Raw genomic sequence first — 19,542 nt, forward strand, 5'->3', positions numbered from 1 at the left:
ACGAATCGAATGAGAGATCATTAAAGTTATTATTAAAAAATAAATGAGTGAATGGATGAACGAACGAATGAAAGAATGAGTGAGCGAATGAATAAAATACAATACAATAGACAAATAAATAATCTAAAAAAGCCAAGAAGCATATTACATATTATAATACTGGACGTTTTCGTAGACTGTGGCTTTGGAGTCGGTCATATCGAGTATGTTGTTAATATTCGAGTCGGTCAAATCGTCGGATATCCGGATCGGGTGGGATAGAGATGAGCTTGAAATCGGTACATCCCTGTTTTCTCTGATGCTGTTGTTGTTGGCAGTTGTGACGCAGTTCATTGGCAGAATTTTTATTGGCGGTGTTAAGGTGGTTAATGCTTTTTGAAATGTCGTTGTTGTTGTTGTTGTTGTTGTTGTCGTTGGTAGTGGTGATGTTGGACTGATGTGCCCGCTATAGTTCTGAATTGAAATGAAATTTACGTTCACTAATTAACCGATGTTATTAATTATTTTAACACAGGGTTGTTAACAGTATTCAAATATGTGCCCTGTCACCGATACCAATATGGGTTGGTTTTAAAATCTATCTAATATATAGCGGACAGCAACACTGTCACTCACTTTTTAAAATATTACCGGTAAGACCGCCACCTACTTTCGTTTCATTCGAACGTTTTTGCACGAGAGCGGGGCTATTATTTCATCCATAAAAATGCATTCGGGGGTTAATATAGAGCTTGAGAATGATTGCGTAGCGATGAATTGTTCGGGCAGAAGGAACATCTTTCGTATCTGCTGCTGATACTTCCATATTAACAATCCTCTTTAGATATAATTTGAAATGTCAATAGCGTTAAAGTTTTTTGGTCACATCATGTGCAAGGAAAGAATGGAAAATCTAACTAATACTGGAAAGATTGCAGGGAAAAGAGATTGCAGTCAACAGGGAATAACATACGTGAAGTCCTTGTGTCACTTGTTGAATATCACTACATTTCAACTCTTATAAAGTGTTAAAGATCAGGTTTTGTGGAGGTCGACGGTCGCCAATGTCCTGGAAGGATGAGGCGCGAGAAAGAAAAGAAGAAGACAATAGCCTCAAATATAACAAATGAATAGCTTTGATGGAGTAACAAATCGACCATTCAAGTTTATATAGCGCGCGATTTTCAACACTTGACTTGTACAAAGTGCGAGTTTACGCACGTAAGAAACAACGCATACAACATATCTTGCATTCAAAACAGGGTACCATGCAACAGTTTCATACACAAGCAACACGGCGATGCTAATCTCTGGGCTAACTGAACTCGTTAGTGAATGGCTGAATCACATTCTTAATTGATATAATTTTGTAAAATGAAATGATTACTTCGAGATAATTTCGGTGCAAGAGCGGAGTGACGGTGATGGTAGATGTTCCAAAATTTCTCGTTATCGACAGTTTGGTGCATCCCTCGTTGAACAATAACTCAGCCGGGGACTGGCTAATATTTTTAGTAACAGATGAACTATTGATCTGATTGGCTGTTGGAACGTTAATTATGACATCTGCGGAATGTTTTGATTGGCTGAATTTTGTATCCATACACACCGGGGGTCCAGGGATGTGCGGGGAAGATATATCGATCGATACATTGCCGAATCTCGGATATTTTGTTCTATCGTGTTTGAACGGTGAAAGTTTATTACTTGAGTCGTTGTTGGTATTGTTGTTGTCGTCGTCATTGTTGTTGTTGCGGGTGATCTCTAGGAATGGACTGTCGCCCTCGTCTTGGTCGTCGTTAGTGAAGCTGTTGTTGTTGTGGTTGTTGAAATTGTTGTTGCTGGTGTGGTTGCTGCTGTTCAAAGTTTTGTACTTGGGTGGTGGTGGTAGTCGGCCGGTTTTCTGCTGCTGCTGTTGCTGATCTCGATGTCTCCGTAGTCTTCTCATGTTTGTCTGCGCAGCATGCAAGATTTGATGTGTGGTGAATGAATGAAAGAACGAATGAATGAATTAAAGAACGAATAAACAAACAAGTGAATGAATAAATGAATGGATGGATCAGGAAACCTGCATAGCATTAATTTCCCTCTCAACTCTGGTTTGATGGGCACTGACGAGATAGGAATGGACGCAGAGCAGGATGCAGATTACGATCATGAAGAAGCCCACCCCAGTCACAACGGCGCCCCAACATTTGAAAACCCTGAAAAATATTTTTTCTTACTCTCTAGTGGGTTTATTTCCGATTTTATTTTATCTATGTTCGCCTTCTTTTTATTTATGTCGGGAATACTTCTTTCAATGTTTGCATGTTTTTAAAATGCTGCTGCTAATAGATTACTAAATAATTTTAGTCATTTTCTAATTGGTCGGTTGATTGATTCACTCATTCACTCACTTACTCATTCTTTCATTCATTCATCTACCCATTCACCCATCAATGCATCCAATTAATAAGTACTTAATCATCTTAAAATTTTTTTCATTCAATCACTTACCTTAAGATCTTTGTATGTATGTATGTATGTGTGTATATATATATATATATGTGTGTGTGTGTGTGTGTGCGTGTGTGCGTATGCTTGTATGTATTTTATGTATTTTTATTATAGACCTTATTCTTTTGCATACGTAAGGTAGCATGCAAGCCATGTTATTTTACATACGCCTATTAAAGGACGAATAAAGATAATAAATAAAGCATAAAATAATAATAAGAATAATATTATTAATAATAAGAAGAATAAACGACAATAATAATAAGAATAAGGATAACAAACACAGGTATAAAAACGAAAAACCTGTTTCAAAATACATATAGAAAGAAATAAACTGAAGCCAGCGTACACACACACATACACGTACACACACACACACGCGCGCACAGATCGACACACACACACATACCGACAAACTTTAAGACATAGCAAGTAACACTAACGTTCCTTTGTGTTTGCTCGTAACTAAGAGTATCATGCCCATGAAGATGACGATGATTCCAGCCCAGAATATTGAGCACAGAATGTTATTCTTCACTACCCATGTTGATTGCACTATCCGAGTTCTTATTAATCTAATCATCTCCTAATTTGTGTGGGGTTTAACAATAGGAATATTCATTCATTCATTATTTCATTCATTCGTTCTTTCATTCATTAATTTCTTCATTCGTTTGCTTGTTTATTTTATATATTTTACCTAAGCGTATGTTTGTACATACATTTATAAAAGTTTATCCATTCATTCATTCATTCATTAATTCATTCATTCATTTCATTCGCCATCCAATTATTCAGAACAATCCAGATTTAAAAAAGGAAAAGATCCGCGTTGCTAATGAATGAATGAATGAATTATTGCATAATAATTCCGAATTAATAACAAAAAACTAACATTGAATGAATGAATGAATGAATGAATGAGTGAATGAATAGATGAATGAATGAATGAATAGATGAATGAATGAATGAATAAAAAAATATGTAAATGAATAGGTGAATGGTCGAAAGAATGAATGAATGATTCAGGTACATAGAAAAACAATCCTAAGCAAAGCATCGTACCAAAGTAGCCAACATAACAAATGGATAATAATATTACGATAATAATATTAATTCATAATAAAAAAATTATGACCATAATTAAAAAAATATGACCATAATTAACATAGATACTATTACTATCACCACTAACAATATATTCTGCCACTCAGACTGTAAAACAACATCAACAACATTAACGATAATGATCCCACCAATAACAACTACAATAATAATAATAATAATAATAATAATATTTAGACTACTACATCACAGCAAGTATAAAATAATTTATTAATAATTTAATAATAATTATTATTATTCTTATTATTACAACTATTACTAATACCACCACTAACAAACTACTATTAAATAACTCTCGGGGGAATAAACATGGCTAACAAAAAAATCTTCTTTTACTTTCTTCTGTAAAACATCCCATACATACATACATATATACATACATATATACATACATACATACATACATACATACATACATACATACATACATACATACATACATACATACGTACATACATACATGCATACATATATACATACATACATACATTCCATACATACAACATATATACATACATACATATATACATACATACATACATATATACATACATACATAAATACATACATACATTCAAAGGCATACAACGCGCGGAATATATAGAAGTTGATTGCAATGATAATCGTTGGAATTCCATTAACATTAATATGTGTATATATGGGAGTCTGGTGGAATGTATGTATGTATGTATGTATGTATGTATTTATGTATGTATGTATGTATGTATGTATGTATGTATGTATGTATGTATGTATGTATGTATGTATGTATGTATGTATGTATGTATGTATGTATGTATGTATGTATGTATGTATGTATGTATGTATGTATGTATGTATGTATGTATGTATGTATGTATGTATGTATGTATGTATGTATGTATGTATGTATGTATGTATGTATGTATGTATGTATGTATGTATGTATGTATGTATGTATGTATGTATGTATGTATGTATGTATGTATGTATGTATGTATGTATGTATGTATGTATGTATGTATGTATGTATGTATGTATGTATGTATGTATGTATGTATGTATGTATGTATGTATGTATGTATGTATGTGTTTGTTTGAAAAATATATAATTTTCCCAGGTCTATATTTTTAACACTAAACAAAACCATCGACAAAAACAAATAAGCACACACATGCGCGCACATATACACACACACGCATACACATACATAGACACATACACACATACATAGGACTCTTAGAATGAATTTTTTCAAAAACATTTACTGATAACAAACTTAATAACATTATTATCATCGTCATATTTCCGTTCAAGAAGTGGATGAATGAATGACTGAATGAATGAATGAATGACTGAATGAATGAATAATGAATGAACGAACGACGGAGCAAAAACACACAAATTAACAAGCAATTAAGTAACTGAAGCAACAAACAAATTGAAAACAAAACTCAAATTTTTAGTTTACTTACTTAACAGTTAACAGAGAAAGAATGAGAGAAAGAAAGATTGAAAAAAAAGAAGATTGAATGAGAGAAAGAGAGAGAGAGAGAGAGAGAGAGAGAGAGAGAGAGAGAGAGAGGGAGGGAAAGCAAATTGTTTATATAATGCTTTTGATACGATGAAAGCAATGTGCTATATACATATATATATATATATATATATATATATATATATATATATATATATACAATAATAATAATGATGGTGATGATAACAAAATTACTAATGAAACGGTTTATAGGATCAGCGATATTGATAATGTTGTAATAAAGAGAATGATTTAAAAAAATATATATATATATGTATATATATATATATAAAAGAACGCAGCTAAAAACACAAACACATCATCATCATCATCATCATCACCATCATCATCATCAATATCATCTTCATCTTCGTCATATCTGCCGTACTAAACTGCTTTCACAATCATCCCGACAACGGTTAATTATCATCATTAACTGTTTTAGTTCAAATTTTTATAGGCGCGTATCATCGTGAATATCATTTGTATTATATCACTATTTGTATTATTGTTTGTAATGTTGTTACAATTAATGACCAAGAAATGAATGGAAGAATGCATTGAGAGAATGAATGATAGGAAGAACGATTGATTGACTGATAGAGTGAATGAATGAGTTAAAGAAAGAATAAAAAAGAACGGTTTTGCGCGTTTTATTCTTTTATTTTCGAAAAAAATTAAAAGCATTCCATTAAAATTAATAGAAAAAAGATCAATAAATAATATTGATGATGATGATTGATTGATGGTTGAATGAAGGAATGAATGAATGAACAAAAGATTGATGAACGGATGAACGAATGAAAGATGAATGAACGAACGAATGAACGAAAAAAATTATAATCGGCAATACATAAGACAGCGTTTCAAATACTTTCAAGAAATTTAAACAAGAAATTAACATGAAATATTTATAAACAATAACAATAATAACAACAACAATAACTATTTTTATTATTTTAATTAATTACGACAATTTAAACAATAATTATTTAATATTAATAATATATTTCAATAATATATAATGATTTAATCAATTTAAACAATAATTACTTCCAGCAAATGTATAAAAATATAACAACCAATATGGTCAGTCTCGAGATGTGATTCGCTGTAAAAAAAAAATTGTCTTCATAGACAATATTTCAACCAACCAACTCAACCAATCAACTCAATCAATCATCAATCACCCAACTCAATCAATCAGCCAACTCAATTAATCAACCAACTCAATTATTAATATAAAATCAAGCAAATTACAGCCTAATAATAGTGTATATATCTGCAATCAAGAAGCTAAAATCTTCCAAGTTAAAATAAAATCTACATGCACACATACAAAGAGCCATGCATAAAAAATAACTAGATATATAAATATATATATATATATATATATATATATATATATATATATATATATATATATATATATATATATATACATATGTTTTTATATCAAACTCCACTATTTGGAAATAAAAAGGAAATAGTTACAGCAAATTTTGCGATCAGTTATGTCGATGTAAATGAAAAATTCAGGAGAAAAATGTTTTTAGTTGATGATTGATGGTTAAAATATCAATGTTATATATATACACACACATATATATTCATATATGTATGCGTGCATGCATGTGTATGTCTGTGTGTATTGTGTTCTTTTATATAAATTTGAAAAAATAAAAGTCAGATATGTTCTTGATTGGGTGAATGAAGAAAGAAGAAACGAAGAAGAACGAATTAACGCAACAACGAATGATTGATTGATTGAACGAACTCTTTAAACATTTTGAAAGATTTTTTTGGAGCGGAATGGCTTTCCGATACAATAAATGGTTGACATACACTAATCAATGAATCAATCAGTGAATGAATCAATGAATGAATGAATCAGCCAATCAATGAATTAATCGATGAATCAATCAATCTATCTATCAATCAATTAATGAGATATTTAATCAATGATTCAACCAACTGATCGGTCAAAAAATTTCAAACGTTAAAAACCACAGAAAGGCTGAACGCAAAAATATTTCTCAAATTATCGCCTTATTGTTTTGAATTTCCTATTAAACTATCATCCATCCCGACAATCAATCAAACCAACAACAATAATAAATTCTTGCCATCACAAACTGCACAAAACAAAAACACTATTCAGGAATGTGTTCACAAATTGTGAATGCATGCACTAATCGGAGATGCATACTAATCATCTCCAACACTAATCAGGGATGGGCTAGATTCAGCTGGGGACGAGGATGCGAAGAGACACATCTGGAAAGCACACCAGAGAGATGTTCTCACTCGACGAGTTTGTCCCAACAACTCTTCAATGGCTGAACTGAGAGCCATATTATCTGTGGGATGCAAAATTTAAACAGGTAACATTCACAAATGATTTAACATCTGTAGAATCAGTCCAGTAAGTTATGGTAAAAAGTAATATAAAGAACAAAACAAAAGTTACAGCAGAAAAACAACAAAGACACACCAAAAACAACACACCACCAAACTAACCGACAGCTAAACGAACCAACAAGCAAACAAACAAACCAGCAAACAACAAACAAACGATTGAACAAACCCTTTTCCTCCTGAAACCTGGAGCCCCCACTGTTGTTTCTATTTGCAGTGCTCACAATCTCCTCCTTCCTCCTGGCCTGCACCTTCCTTATTCCTTCCAGCCACGTGTCCATGGACGAGTAGATGCTGGCATGCAGTGGGTGACTCGACGTCTTCTTCATCTTCACCAGCATTGATGTCAGCTGTGTGCATCAGTGTGCTGTGCTTTAATAACTATATCAATCGTGATATATTCACCAACACACGCGCGCACACACACACGCACGCACACACACACACATATACAAACTTTTGTATGTAGTTTCAGGGAATCACTGACGAGCTGGTTGATCCTCATGTTACTGTGAGAGGAATATTTGTGTTGATTCATCTGTAAAACTTGTTGCTGATGTTGTTGTAGTTGGTGTTGTTGCTGCTGCAGCTGATGTTGTAGCTGCTGTAACTGCTGCTGATGTTGTTGCTGATGTTGCAAGTCCATTTTTATCAGTTCTTTCTGAGTCTGAATTGTAAGGCAGTGAGGGATGAAATGTGTTAAAGATTGAAATGTCATAACCTAAATTACTGTCAGCATTCATTCATGGATCTCAATTGTGAGCCTATTCAGTTCATTCATTCATTCATTCATTCATTCATTCACAAACACACAAATGACACATACCTCAATCTCTTCATACTGCAAATTCATAAGCTGCTCAAAACAGAGCTCCAGGAAAAATTCAACAGCCGTAGTTGTCGTTAATGATGACGTCATTGTGGCCGTTGACGACGTCATCAGAGTCGTCGTCATCAACATCAGAGGCCTTCTGCTGTTTCGGTGTCAATCATTCAATCAATTAATCAATATATATATATATATATATATATATATATATATTATATATATATATATATGAACGAAGATTGATATATATATATATATAATTAACCAGTCAGTCAGCCAGCCAATCATGTTATCAATCAAACTGCCGACCTGATAAAATTATTTCTAGCACATTCAACATTAGCCACACCATTACATCCATTAACATTGCTGCTGCAATTATTATTATTCATATTAATATTCATATTATTATTCATATTATTATTATTGATGACACAATTGAAGCCATTATAATTATTAGCCATGATATTGTTCCCATTTACCATATTATTATTATTATTATTATTATTATTATTATTATTATTATTATTATTATTGTTATTATTATTGATATTATTATTATTATTAACATTATTAATGTTATTATTATTCATGTTATGGGCCTTCAATAGCAATGGAGCAGCTACGTTGAATGGAACCAAACTATTTGGATGATGATGATGATGTTGGTGGTGATGATGATGATTAGGATTATTATCGAGTAATGCTATTGGTAAAAATTGATGGATGGAGTTATTAGTAACTGGCGATGATGACGATGATGATGGTTGTTGTGGGGGGTGATGATGATGATGATGAGAAGGAGGAAATGGATTGATGGAATGTTCTAGTGGAGTGAAAAGGTTCAAATTACTGTTGTTGTTGTTGTTGTTGTGCTGTTGTTGGTTTGCAGCCAAAACGTTGTTCTGGTTGCTTAGATTCATATTAATATTAATTTGATTGAGGTTTAAATTCCCAGGTGAAGGTAAAAATGATGAGGATGATGATGTTAGTGGTGGGTAGGCCGATGACAATGATGAAGACGGCGACGATGACGATGACGATCCTGCCACATTAAGATGGTTTGAGTGAATGAGTGATGGAATGTTGCCCGCATTCAAATGCGATGCAGAGTTCAAGACATCTTGCTTGCTTTCACAATTATATAGATTAGACTTCTTGAGGAGCATGCGGCCTACAGACACATTGTTGTTGTTGCTGATGTAGTTGCTGTTGACTGCGTTGTTGTTGTGGTTGTTGTAGAAGATGTTGTTGTTGATGTCTTGCTGAAATTGTCTGACAACATTGTTGATATCAATGTTTTTTACATTGTTGTAATTGATGTTGTTGTTGTTGCAACTGGCAAGGCACCGATCAGCCATGTTGTTACTACCATCAGCCAATACATTTTTGTTGAAATTATGACCGCCGTTATTATTAAAAGTATTATTAAGACTGTTGCTGTTGTTGTTGTTGTCAGTGTAAAGAGTTGGAATACTTCTAGATGACCAGATCGGTTTGGAGGGCACTTGTTCGATGTTGTTGAATGGGAAGGTGCTGATCAGAGTGGGAGTGTAGGGACTGTTGGCAGGTGGGGGCCTATAAGATAGGTACCAGCTGTTCATGTCTTGAAACTTGGCTGCAATGTCTCCATGAAATTGTGGAGGTGGAGGCAGTCTTAAAAATGGTAAGTTGTTGTTGTTGTTATTGAGACAATTGTAGCCGTTATTGTTGGTAAAGTTGTTGTTGGTGTTTTGATTGCAGTTTAATACATTGTTGTTGCTGATAGGAATGTTGATGTTGTTGTTGCTGCTGCTGCTAAAGATATTGTTGTTGCTGAGAGCATTGAAGACAGCTGTAGAACAAGCTGCTACTGCAACAAGATTGCTGTTGTTGAAGTTGTTGTTGCAGTTGAAATTGTTGTTGTTGTTGAGGCAGTTGCTGATGTTGTTGGTGAAGCTGTTGAGTTGATTTGAATTTATAATGGCATTGCAGTTGCTGTTTACGATGTATTGGCTATCCATGCACATCATTTGTGACCTATCCTTGCTGTAGATTGAAACATCGGGGTACAACAAACTCCCAATCCTGTTTTCAGCATTTTCAGGGACATATGTTAAGTCAGAAACCTCTTTAACGGGGTAACCATTTTTCATTTTTTCAATTTTTAGGGCTGCAGCCGAATTTGATAATGAAGCTTTTTGATTCCATGTTAAATAGCCTAAATTGTTCACATCAACCCCGTCAGAAGTTTGAGGTGTCTGTGGTGTGAAAAGTGAACTTCTACCAATTGGATTCATAACTTTTAGTTCAGGCATCAAATCACTCTTGTTCATATGTGGTTGTTGGTGTTGCTGTGGAGATTTCATATCATGATATTCCCATATATTTCTCTCATTTTTTCTAAATAGATTACTAAGGAGGAAATAAAAGTTAAATAATAAAACAATTAACAGAAATAAAGTTGATTGAATATAACAAAATACATATGTATATATTTTTTGCATATATTGCACTAACTCTGTAGAACTTTCAGGAAGATTATTTGCTTTACTGCTTGATGTATTAACATCCTCATCCAGTATCTTATTTACAATATCTTCAAATGAATGGTAGCCAACATTTGATCCTATCACACTGTTTGGACTCAACTTTGGGTTGATCATTCCATTTCATTAAGAGTATTTAGTATCAAATAAAACATCCATTTCTTATTGTAAATTATCATTTTGAAGCAAGAAAAAATTTAATTTTAAATAAAAATTGAAATGGTACCTTATCTCCATTGAATAGATCTTTGTTATTCAGTACATTGTTTGATTGGTCCCAGAGAGAAAAACTTTTGGCGTCATTTTGGCAATAAGCAGACGATCTGTTGTCGAGTCCGTCCAGCCCAACACCATAATTGAACTTTGTTTCCAACTTCGGAGCAAACGATTGCGAATTTGAAATATCATTATTAGAAATATCATTATTAAAATTAAGTGGTAAATTGCTGCATGATTTGTGATGAGAAGTAATAAAAGAATCATTTTCATCGAAGTTCATTTTTCTCGAATTCAGTGACAGAAAAGTTTCGTCGTAACAAGCTCGAGACGACAAAATGGGATTCAAAAACGAATTTTCGACATTGTTGCTAAACAGATCAGACGAATTCATGGTTTCTGTCACTAATTCCTATTTCTGTCGTTACGATAAATCATAAAAATTATTAGATTTTGTTATTTTTGACCTCGAAAATGACTTTATGAAAATAAAAATTACCTTTTTTTGAATTTTCAAATACATAAACTAGCAACTAACGCCATAAAAATCAATAATTTGAAAAACGATAAAACCAAAGATGCCAAGTGTTTCTTTCTAATTATTAAACTCGAACATTACAAACAGACGTAAATTATTAAAGTACCGTAAAAATTGTGAAAACAGTTAGTGAAATTATGACGTAACAAAACAGTTGGGGATTAAAACGATAAAAAATTTAATCTATGACATAATTTGGATGCACAACGAGTATAGGATCGTCTTCCTCGACGATCTCCGTCCTGCCTTTGGAGAGTCCAGTGTACGACAATTTTATTAGGACGTGGTCCTGAAATTTGGCAAATATTACGTCGAAAATAAGCGTAATCAAGGTTTGGATTTAAAGTTTTTGATTACAATCTAAGAAGAAACTATAGAAATTTTACAACTAACATGTAAGAAATTGACCGATACAATCATCGATTGTTGAATAATTAAAGAACTACCAACATGATTGATAAGTCTTTTGATGACTTTTTCAACTAAACTCTTCTTGGTCAGCAGTTCCTCTTCAGAATCAATCTCATCTTCAATTTCTTTCAGGTACCAATCAACGAGGGCACTCATTGTCACACCGCCACAACCCTCAGTGTCACCTTCTGTTGCATTATTATTCCAGATTTCCATTTAGTGAAATCATTAAAATAATCATAAAATAGTTATGTAACAATTACATAATTTCATTTTATTGAATGGTCAAAAAAATTAAATCAAACGCGTACCTGCCAAAAATTCCTCTTCTCGTCTTCTTAAATAGAGTACTAACAGATTAGCAAGATGTTTGTACTCTTCAAATGTTATTTTTTGCCCTGGAGTCTTGTTTGGAACCTTTTGACTGCCATTTTCAACGTTGTCAACTTCCATTTGTTCATCTAAGCGACAAATTATTGAATGAATCTATGAATGAATGAATGAATGAATGAATGAATGAATGAATGAATGAATGAATGAACAAACGATTGAAACTATAACTGAATGAATGAACAAACGAATAAATCTATGAATGAAAAAACAGAATAATAAGTGAATGAGTGAATTACTAAAAAAAATGTTTAACAAACTATTAAATGAAATATAACAGCCTACACAAAAAGTATTTGATCATGGCATGACACGTTCCCAATAAATGAGAAATTGAATACATTCGTATGAAAAATCTAGCGTCTATAACTCACCATCATCACGACGAGCCTCATCATCATCAGCAGCAACTGTAGCAGCAGCAGCAGCCTCATCAACATTCTCCTCTTCAGCAAGAGCGTCACCATCATCGTTGTCCAAAAGAACGTCTGGCTGTTCTACTCTTATTATCGATTTGCTCAGCAACCTGTTTGCTTCTTTAACGTGCTTCACTTGAACCTTTGCGTTGTTGATGATGATGATGTTGATGATGGTGGTAGCGATCACCACCACCACCACCATCATCATCATCACCATCACCATCATCATCATATTTACTTACCTCATCCTGACATTGCAAACGAGCCAAAGCTTCTGAAAGTCTAAAAGAGAGGAAAGAAAATTGTAACCGTCATCTTCAGTGTCATTATCACTATCATCTTCAGTGACATCATCACTATCGTCTTCACTGTCATCATCACACTCACCTAATCATGCTCTCTAATTGTCTGACAGTGATCCTCCATGAAGAACTGGACGATCCACTTTCATTCATTCGCATCTCTTTGTACTCACTGACAAGCAAATCCACGGCTGATCTGCTTATCTGGTTATGGAAAGTGAAAAAAATGAGAGAGAGAGAGAGAGAGAGAGAGAGAGAGAGAGAGAGAGAGAGAGAGAGAGAGAGAGAGAGAGAGTAGGAAATGAAAAGATAAAAAAGGAGAGGATAAATAAATAAACAAAGAGAGGACAAAAAAGGTTTGAAAATAAATTTGCTTTTGAACAACGTCTTTAAACAAAATCATCATCACCATTAAAACAATCAACTTTGCCACACAAAAACATCAGAGCAACCTCATTATCACTATGATCATAATCGCCACCAGAGCAATCATCACTACCTTGGGCTTGAACATCCTAGCGAAGGTGATGTACCTTTGAATGTCATCAACGCTGTACACTCTTTGCACGACTTCATTGCTGTTCATGTGCAGCGAGACTATGCGACGAGCTATCGAGTAGTCCGTCACCTGCATTTCAGTCAGTCAGTAAGAGAAGTCCATAATAAGAATAAGAATAATAATGGCGATGAAAGCCTTGTTAAAAGTAAAAAGTATTGCGCCACACAAAAGAGGCCCCACCTCATTGCACTCATCAACGAGTATGAAAAAGAGGTCAAATCTCGACATGATAGGCGCACTCATCATCACGTTCATCCGCAGAGATCGCGATTTGTCGTACTTCCCTCCGACCGGATTCGCAGCCGCCAGGATGGAGGTTCGTGCGTTCAGTGTGGCCTTGACCCCTGCCTTCGTGATGCTTATCGTCTGCTGTTCCATGGCCTCGTGAATGGCCACTTGATCCTTGATATCCATCTTGTCGAACTCGTCTATGCAACATACGCCCTAATTTTAGGGAATTTAAAGATGGGTGGGGTTCGTTCATATTAATTACGACTATAAATGTTATAATCATTAAATTAGGGAATGTTCACCAACGTTATCAGAGAGCATGAGAGCGCCTGCCTCAATGACGAATTCATGCGATTCTTCGTCTTTGACGACAGCTGCTGTCAGGCCAGCCGCCGTGCTTGCCTTGCCACTGGTGTACACCGCTCGAGGACTGAACTCCTCCACTTGTCTGAGTCGTCGTGGATGAACAGAGAGATGAATGGAGAGATGGCGTATGAATGAATGAAGCGATGGATAGAACAAGAGCAGACTGAATGAAATATGAGAAAACATCAACAGCGCATAATACCAAACGAATTGATCGACAGTAAGACAGAAAAAGAACCATCACAAAACAATTTGGTTTTTTTTTGCTTATTCTTTTTTTAAAAAAAAACAAACTTTTGAAAGAAAAATGCAAATTATTAAAATCAAAAGAGAAGATATACAATTAAAAAGAATTGAAATATGAAATAAACGAAGGAAAATATAAATGGTAAAACAGGAAATGCACAGTGAAGTTGGAGGGAGATTGGGTCTTATTACTTGAGCAGTTGGCTCTTAGCAGTGCTCGGATCACCAACAATGCAAACATTGATATCACCTCTCAACCTGGTGCCTTCCAGGGTTGTCTTCGGCACCCCACCAAACAACATCAACAAAATACCTTTCTTAACTTCATCGTTACCTGTGATTGAAAGATAGATGGATTGAGTTTTCTTAATAAATAGATGAATGAATCAACGATAGGTGGACGAACAAACGAATGGATGGATAATCACCATCATAATCACCACCACACAGTGCCATCATTCTCACCCTCCCGCAAAACACCACCCTCACCATGAATAGTAGGAAATAGACTGTTGCAGAGATTAGTGTATATGTGCTTATCTTGAGACATCTCATAAATCTTTTGCCACTCAGCCTCTGTCATCTGCCTCCTCAACATTTCAGGATTCATGTCTTCAGATTTCGTTGTATCTAGGCCACCATACTGTTGTTACGACGGTTAAGTTTGTCACGTGTGTGAATTGTATGTAGTGGTTGTGTATACGTGTGCTGGTAGTGTGTGTGTTGTATGAAAAGGTGTTTAAGCCAATCCCACCATCATCAGAGTAAGGTTTTAAAATTCAACAATTGCATGAATATTAACATTATTTTTGACATTTTAAAATGAAAAAAACATTTGAACCAAAAACCTTTTTAAAAGAGGGAGCCACATGACAAGCAAGGAAGGCCATCTTGTAGTTAAGATCCTTCACTCCCAACATCTTCAATCCTCTCACTCCCTCTCCCATTTGCTGCTGATTCTGAATCCTGCTGCCTGTTTCCGATTTCACTCCTTTCAAGGTAGAGTTAGAAATTGTTGAGGATTCAATCTCATTTTTGTTGAACCTTATGTCCAAATTTTATGACAATCTTATTGTCTAATTTAATTTATTCATAGTTGAGAGAGCATACAAACACACACACAGAGACACACACACAAACCAGGAAAGGCCATAGCACTGATATCAGGAGCCACAATCAACGTGCCAGTGAAATCACATCTGTCACCAGCCTGGGCTGTTTCAACTGATTCACCTCTTAAGATCACTTCGATACTGTATTAGTATGTATTTGCATGTATGTATGTGTGTGTGTATGTGCATGTATGTATGTGTGTCAGTGTGTGTGTGTGCAAATACCTTCTGGGAATGCTGCCTCTTGGCAATTCAGCCTGAGTCTCTTGGATCCTAACCTTTTGAAAGTCAACAAATTTTGATTTGCTGACATCTAGGAGGAATTTTGTCCTGTTGTTGCATGCAGGGTTCCTACATATCGTCGGCTGGTTGGAAAGTTAAATGTCTCAATACACTTTCTTATACTCATTCATTTTTAACGTACCCAATCACTCATTCTTCTATTCATTCATCAATCAATAATTTACGCATTCATTTATTTTATTCATTCATTTATCATACAAAGCTATGAAATTTTACACACAAAAATATTTACCATAATAAATATTGAACAATTTACAATAGGCCAGCCGGCCATAAAAAACCACTGATATAACCTGTGTGTATTTAAACTGTTGTTGCACATCCCTGATTACAGTTTGACATTCAAGACAGACAAACGTGGCCGACACTAATTCCGGATGGACGGGATGGGTCCTGACAACTTGTCCGGTTATTTTTATTAGGGTGCCTATTCGACTCGTTCTCAATTGCCGAACTCTGCACAGAATTTTTAGGTGTTATCAGCTTATCATTATTAATTATTTTAACATTTATTTACTATTTTTTTTGATTATTAAAAATCATTTTTCATACTTCAGTCTACTGGGCACGTCAGTGAAGCTGATGTAGAACTCTTTATTCATGTCAACCTGGCCCCGGTCGTGAGCAAATATCTTAACAGCCCGACACAGATATGGGTAGACCCTTTGGAAACAAAAGTGATATTATGATTAATTAATGCTGAGAGATTCTGCAGATAATATTTACAATTACATTAAAGGGCCAAACGTCTTAGGACAGTGTCTTGAATCTTAAGTTCATGTGAAGACTGAAGAGTTATATAATATATATTTATATATATAATATTGATAGATAGATATGTCATATATGTATATAATATATATATATATATGTGTGTGTGAAAACATGTCTAAATGAAAAATGGCGCCACCTGTAATATTCAGCTAAAATGGCATTGGCCAGTGGTTGGTTGCATCTCTCCACATCCTCGAAGCTGACAGTCAGCGTGTTTCGCTCAGGTCTGATTAGCTCGCACGCCTCACTCACGTATTTCAATTCGCCATTTTCGCTACATCTTTAATAAATTTACATTCAATAAGCATTTAATTAATTTTATTAATAATTATATTTCAATTAAAATTCTAAACTCACTCATCCAAGAAATCCTGAAATAATTTTTGGCAGCGCTCCCCAAGATCGTCCTTCTTCTGGCCGACGGTTTTCTGCCCACCTAAATTGACGTCCATGTTTGCAAAACCTAACCCCTAATCCAGATGAGAAAAACACTTCTTTTAACTTGTAACAAAAAATAAACATGTAAAGTTTTGGCGCTCAAATGTGTTGCCTGTTACACTAAGGCCATAAGTTTGGCTTTTTATAAATATTTTCATAAATCAGACTAATTAGCTGACTTTCCGTTGGCCGACCTGCAAATCGAGAAAAAGTATGAATACACCGTAATAAGGGGACGCAAACCCATCATAATGAGTGAAATTAGCAATACTAAAATATTGTTTAAGTTTATTTAAAGATAATGCAAGACTATAACATCAAAAAAACTGGTTGACTAACCTCAAAAGTGAACACGTGAAAAAATTGTTCTTAACAGTCAAAAACAATGCCATAATACGATTAATAAATTACTAATATATTTTTGAGCATACGGAACATCGTGACGAACAACTCGTAAAAAAACACAAAATTTCTTGCATTAGAATTTAACAATAAAAAGCGATTTATTCTTGGTTTTTACCACTTGATTAACTTGTTAGTCGACGCGGTCATCAATTTGGACGGATGACTTTCATCTTCGTAAATTAATTTGAACAAACTCGTGAAAAAACTTGAAGACGTGTAAAAACTAGTAAAACGGGAAAACTTTGAATTAGTACAGTAGTCGAAAGTCTCCTTCATTCTTTCTTTTTTGTGAAACAACCTGATAAACAGCTTGTAAAACGCGAAATACTCATAAAACAACTCGAAAACGAGTCAAACAACTCGTAAAACGCCAAAAACTCTACATTCGTACGGTAGTCGAAAGTCCCCTTTTTTCCCTTTTTCGTGGGACAACGTATAAAAGAATTTATGAAAAAACTCCTTAAATGCAAAAACTCTTACAACGCATAAAACTAACGGCGTATTGGTACGGTTGTACAAAATTCCCTCCATTCTTCTTTCTTCCTAAAACAATTCGAAAAACAAATCCTAAAACTCAAAAAACAACTTGTAAAACGCAAAATACTCGTAAAACAACTTGAAAAACAACTCATAGAACAACTTGAAAAACAACTCATAAAACTCTGTATTGGTATGGTAATCGAAGTCCCCTTCATTCTTTCTCCTTAGTGAGACAACCTAATAAAAAAAGCTTAAAAAAAACTTAAAACTAACCCATCCATAGCCATGGCATCTAAAGTAGTTTCACCATTTTTGTACAGATTTCCTCCATGATTGCATTTGTTTGCTGTAACTGCAACCTTCCACTACTGCCTCTATAGAGTTGTCAGTTGATTTCATGATTCTCCAGGCTGTTTAAATTAAATATTAATTGTAATCTAATTTAGTTATTGTGGTTATTTTACAGAACCGTTTCTTTAATATTAATTAAAAGTTTTTAAACTGTTAAAAAAATTAAATTCTAACTAAGTAACCGCTACTCAAAAATAAAATTAAAGTTTAAAACGTTCAGGTTTGTGGTTTAAAAAATTGACAAAATTTAATTCATATGTTATTTATTGTATATAATTGTGAACAATTTATTTTATAGTTTTATTTAATATTTTCAATGGCATTTGTTCAGATGTGGCACAAGTGAAATTAGAAAATAAATAAATATATAAAATAAATAAATAAAATAATCAATAAAATAAAATTAATATCCTATAATAATAATCTATTAGATAAAAAATTAGAAAATTTGACTTGCACTTGTTGAGATTGTTCATTTCATTTTAATTTTATTTAATTCACTCATTCGATGTGGTAGTAACAATTATCTATGCTTCGTCCAGAACATTTCTTTAATTCATTAAAATTTTAATTCAAGAAATTTATTTTTTAAATCAATTAATAAACAAATTTAAAAATTACCACGGAAAAGTTTTAAAAATGTTTTTCGATTAAATAATTTATAAATGGCGCTTAAATTTTTAATTTTTTGACTAAGTATTAAGGTGCTTAACTTGATCAATTAATTAAATTCTATCAGCTGATCGGAACCTAAAACGTTTTCGCATTTCTTTTATTATTATCAATTCAAATTTCTACAAGCAAAATTATTTACACCGTGTATTTTATAAAAAATCAATAAAAGCTTAATAAGATCGATGGATCGAATAAGTAAAAAAAATTACTAGAGTTCTAGCCAACCTTACCATCGTACTTTGCTTTCTGGTTAAAAGTTGTCACGCTCTAACTAAAAGTTCTTTAATTTACTGACTGACTGAATTTAAAATCAAAAAGCGGGCGATAAAATATTTCTAATTTTTTGTTGACACTTTTTGATAAATATTGTAGAATTGTTTGAATATTATTTAGTTTCAAACAAAGTTATTAAATATAAACGGAATAAAAATGTA

General features: G+C 33.6%; 3 protein-coding genes across 3 annotated transcripts; all 3 read right to left on the minus strand.

The window, feature by feature from the left end:
* Positions 1 to 144: 144 nt before the first annotated feature.
* Positions 145 to 2,632, minus strand: HELRODRAFT_161997 (hypothetical protein; the record flags this gene model as incomplete). Its single annotated transcript, XM_009021863.1, has 5 exons — positions 145 to 453; positions 667 to 815; positions 1,300 to 1,933; positions 2,048 to 2,183; positions 2,595 to 2,632. The coding sequence occupies 5 exons, from the start codon at positions 2,630 to 2,632 to the stop codon at positions 145 to 147; spliced, it is 1,266 nt and encodes a 421-aa protein (XP_009020111.1).
* A 4,732-nt stretch (positions 2,633 to 7,364) lies between these two features.
* Positions 7,365 to 7,864, minus strand: HELRODRAFT_152823 (hypothetical protein; the record flags this gene model as incomplete). Its single annotated transcript, XM_009021864.1, has 2 exons — positions 7,365 to 7,477; positions 7,705 to 7,864. Coding segments are annotated over 2 exons (273 nt in total), but the record flags the coding sequence as incomplete, so codon positions are not given.
* A 3,744-nt stretch (positions 7,865 to 11,608) lies between these two features.
* Positions 11,609 to 17,278, minus strand: HELRODRAFT_185013 (hypothetical protein). The gene is made up of 18 exons (XM_009021865.1): positions 17,117 to 17,278; positions 16,896 to 17,039; positions 16,538 to 16,648; positions 16,279 to 16,441; positions 15,908 to 16,047; positions 15,711 to 15,823; positions 15,419 to 15,561; positions 15,060 to 15,213; positions 14,763 to 14,904; positions 14,265 to 14,406; positions 13,908 to 14,171; positions 13,668 to 13,796; positions 13,254 to 13,372; positions 13,109 to 13,148; positions 12,822 to 13,005; positions 12,369 to 12,518; positions 12,097 to 12,245; positions 11,609 to 11,935 (listed from the first exon to the last, which is right to left on the minus strand). Exons 1-18 carry the CDS (start codon positions 17,209 to 17,211, stop codon positions 11,825 to 11,827), a joined length of 2,493 nt encoding a protein of 830 aa, XP_009020113.1. The 5' UTR covers positions 17,212 to 17,278; the 3' UTR covers positions 11,609 to 11,824.
* Between the last annotated feature and the right edge of the window lie 2,264 nt (positions 17,279 to 19,542).

This window comes from Helobdella robusta (assembly GCF_000326865.2).
Source record: "Helobdella robusta unplaced genomic scaffold HELROscaffold_3, whole genome shotgun sequence".
NCBI lineage: Eukaryota > Metazoa > Annelida > Clitellata > Rhynchobdellida > Glossiphoniidae > Helobdella > Helobdella robusta.

What these genes read in the sequence shown, in the direction of transcription:
- HELRODRAFT_185013 (XM_009021865.1), bottom strand. Translation starts at nt 17,211, where the DNA reads ATGGACGTCAATTTAGGTGGGCAGAAAACCGTCGGCCAGAAGAAGGAC. An exon ending in AGAGGCAGCATTCCCAGAAG is followed by an intron (nt 15,824 to 15,907) that starts GTATTTGCACAC and finishes ATACTAATACAG; the next exon opens with TATCGAAGTGATCTTAAGAG. An exon ending in GTTTGCAATGTCAGGATGAG is followed by an intron (nt 13,006 to 13,108) that starts GTAAGTAAATAT and finishes AACAACGCAAAG; the next exon opens with GTTCAAGTGAAGCACGTTAA.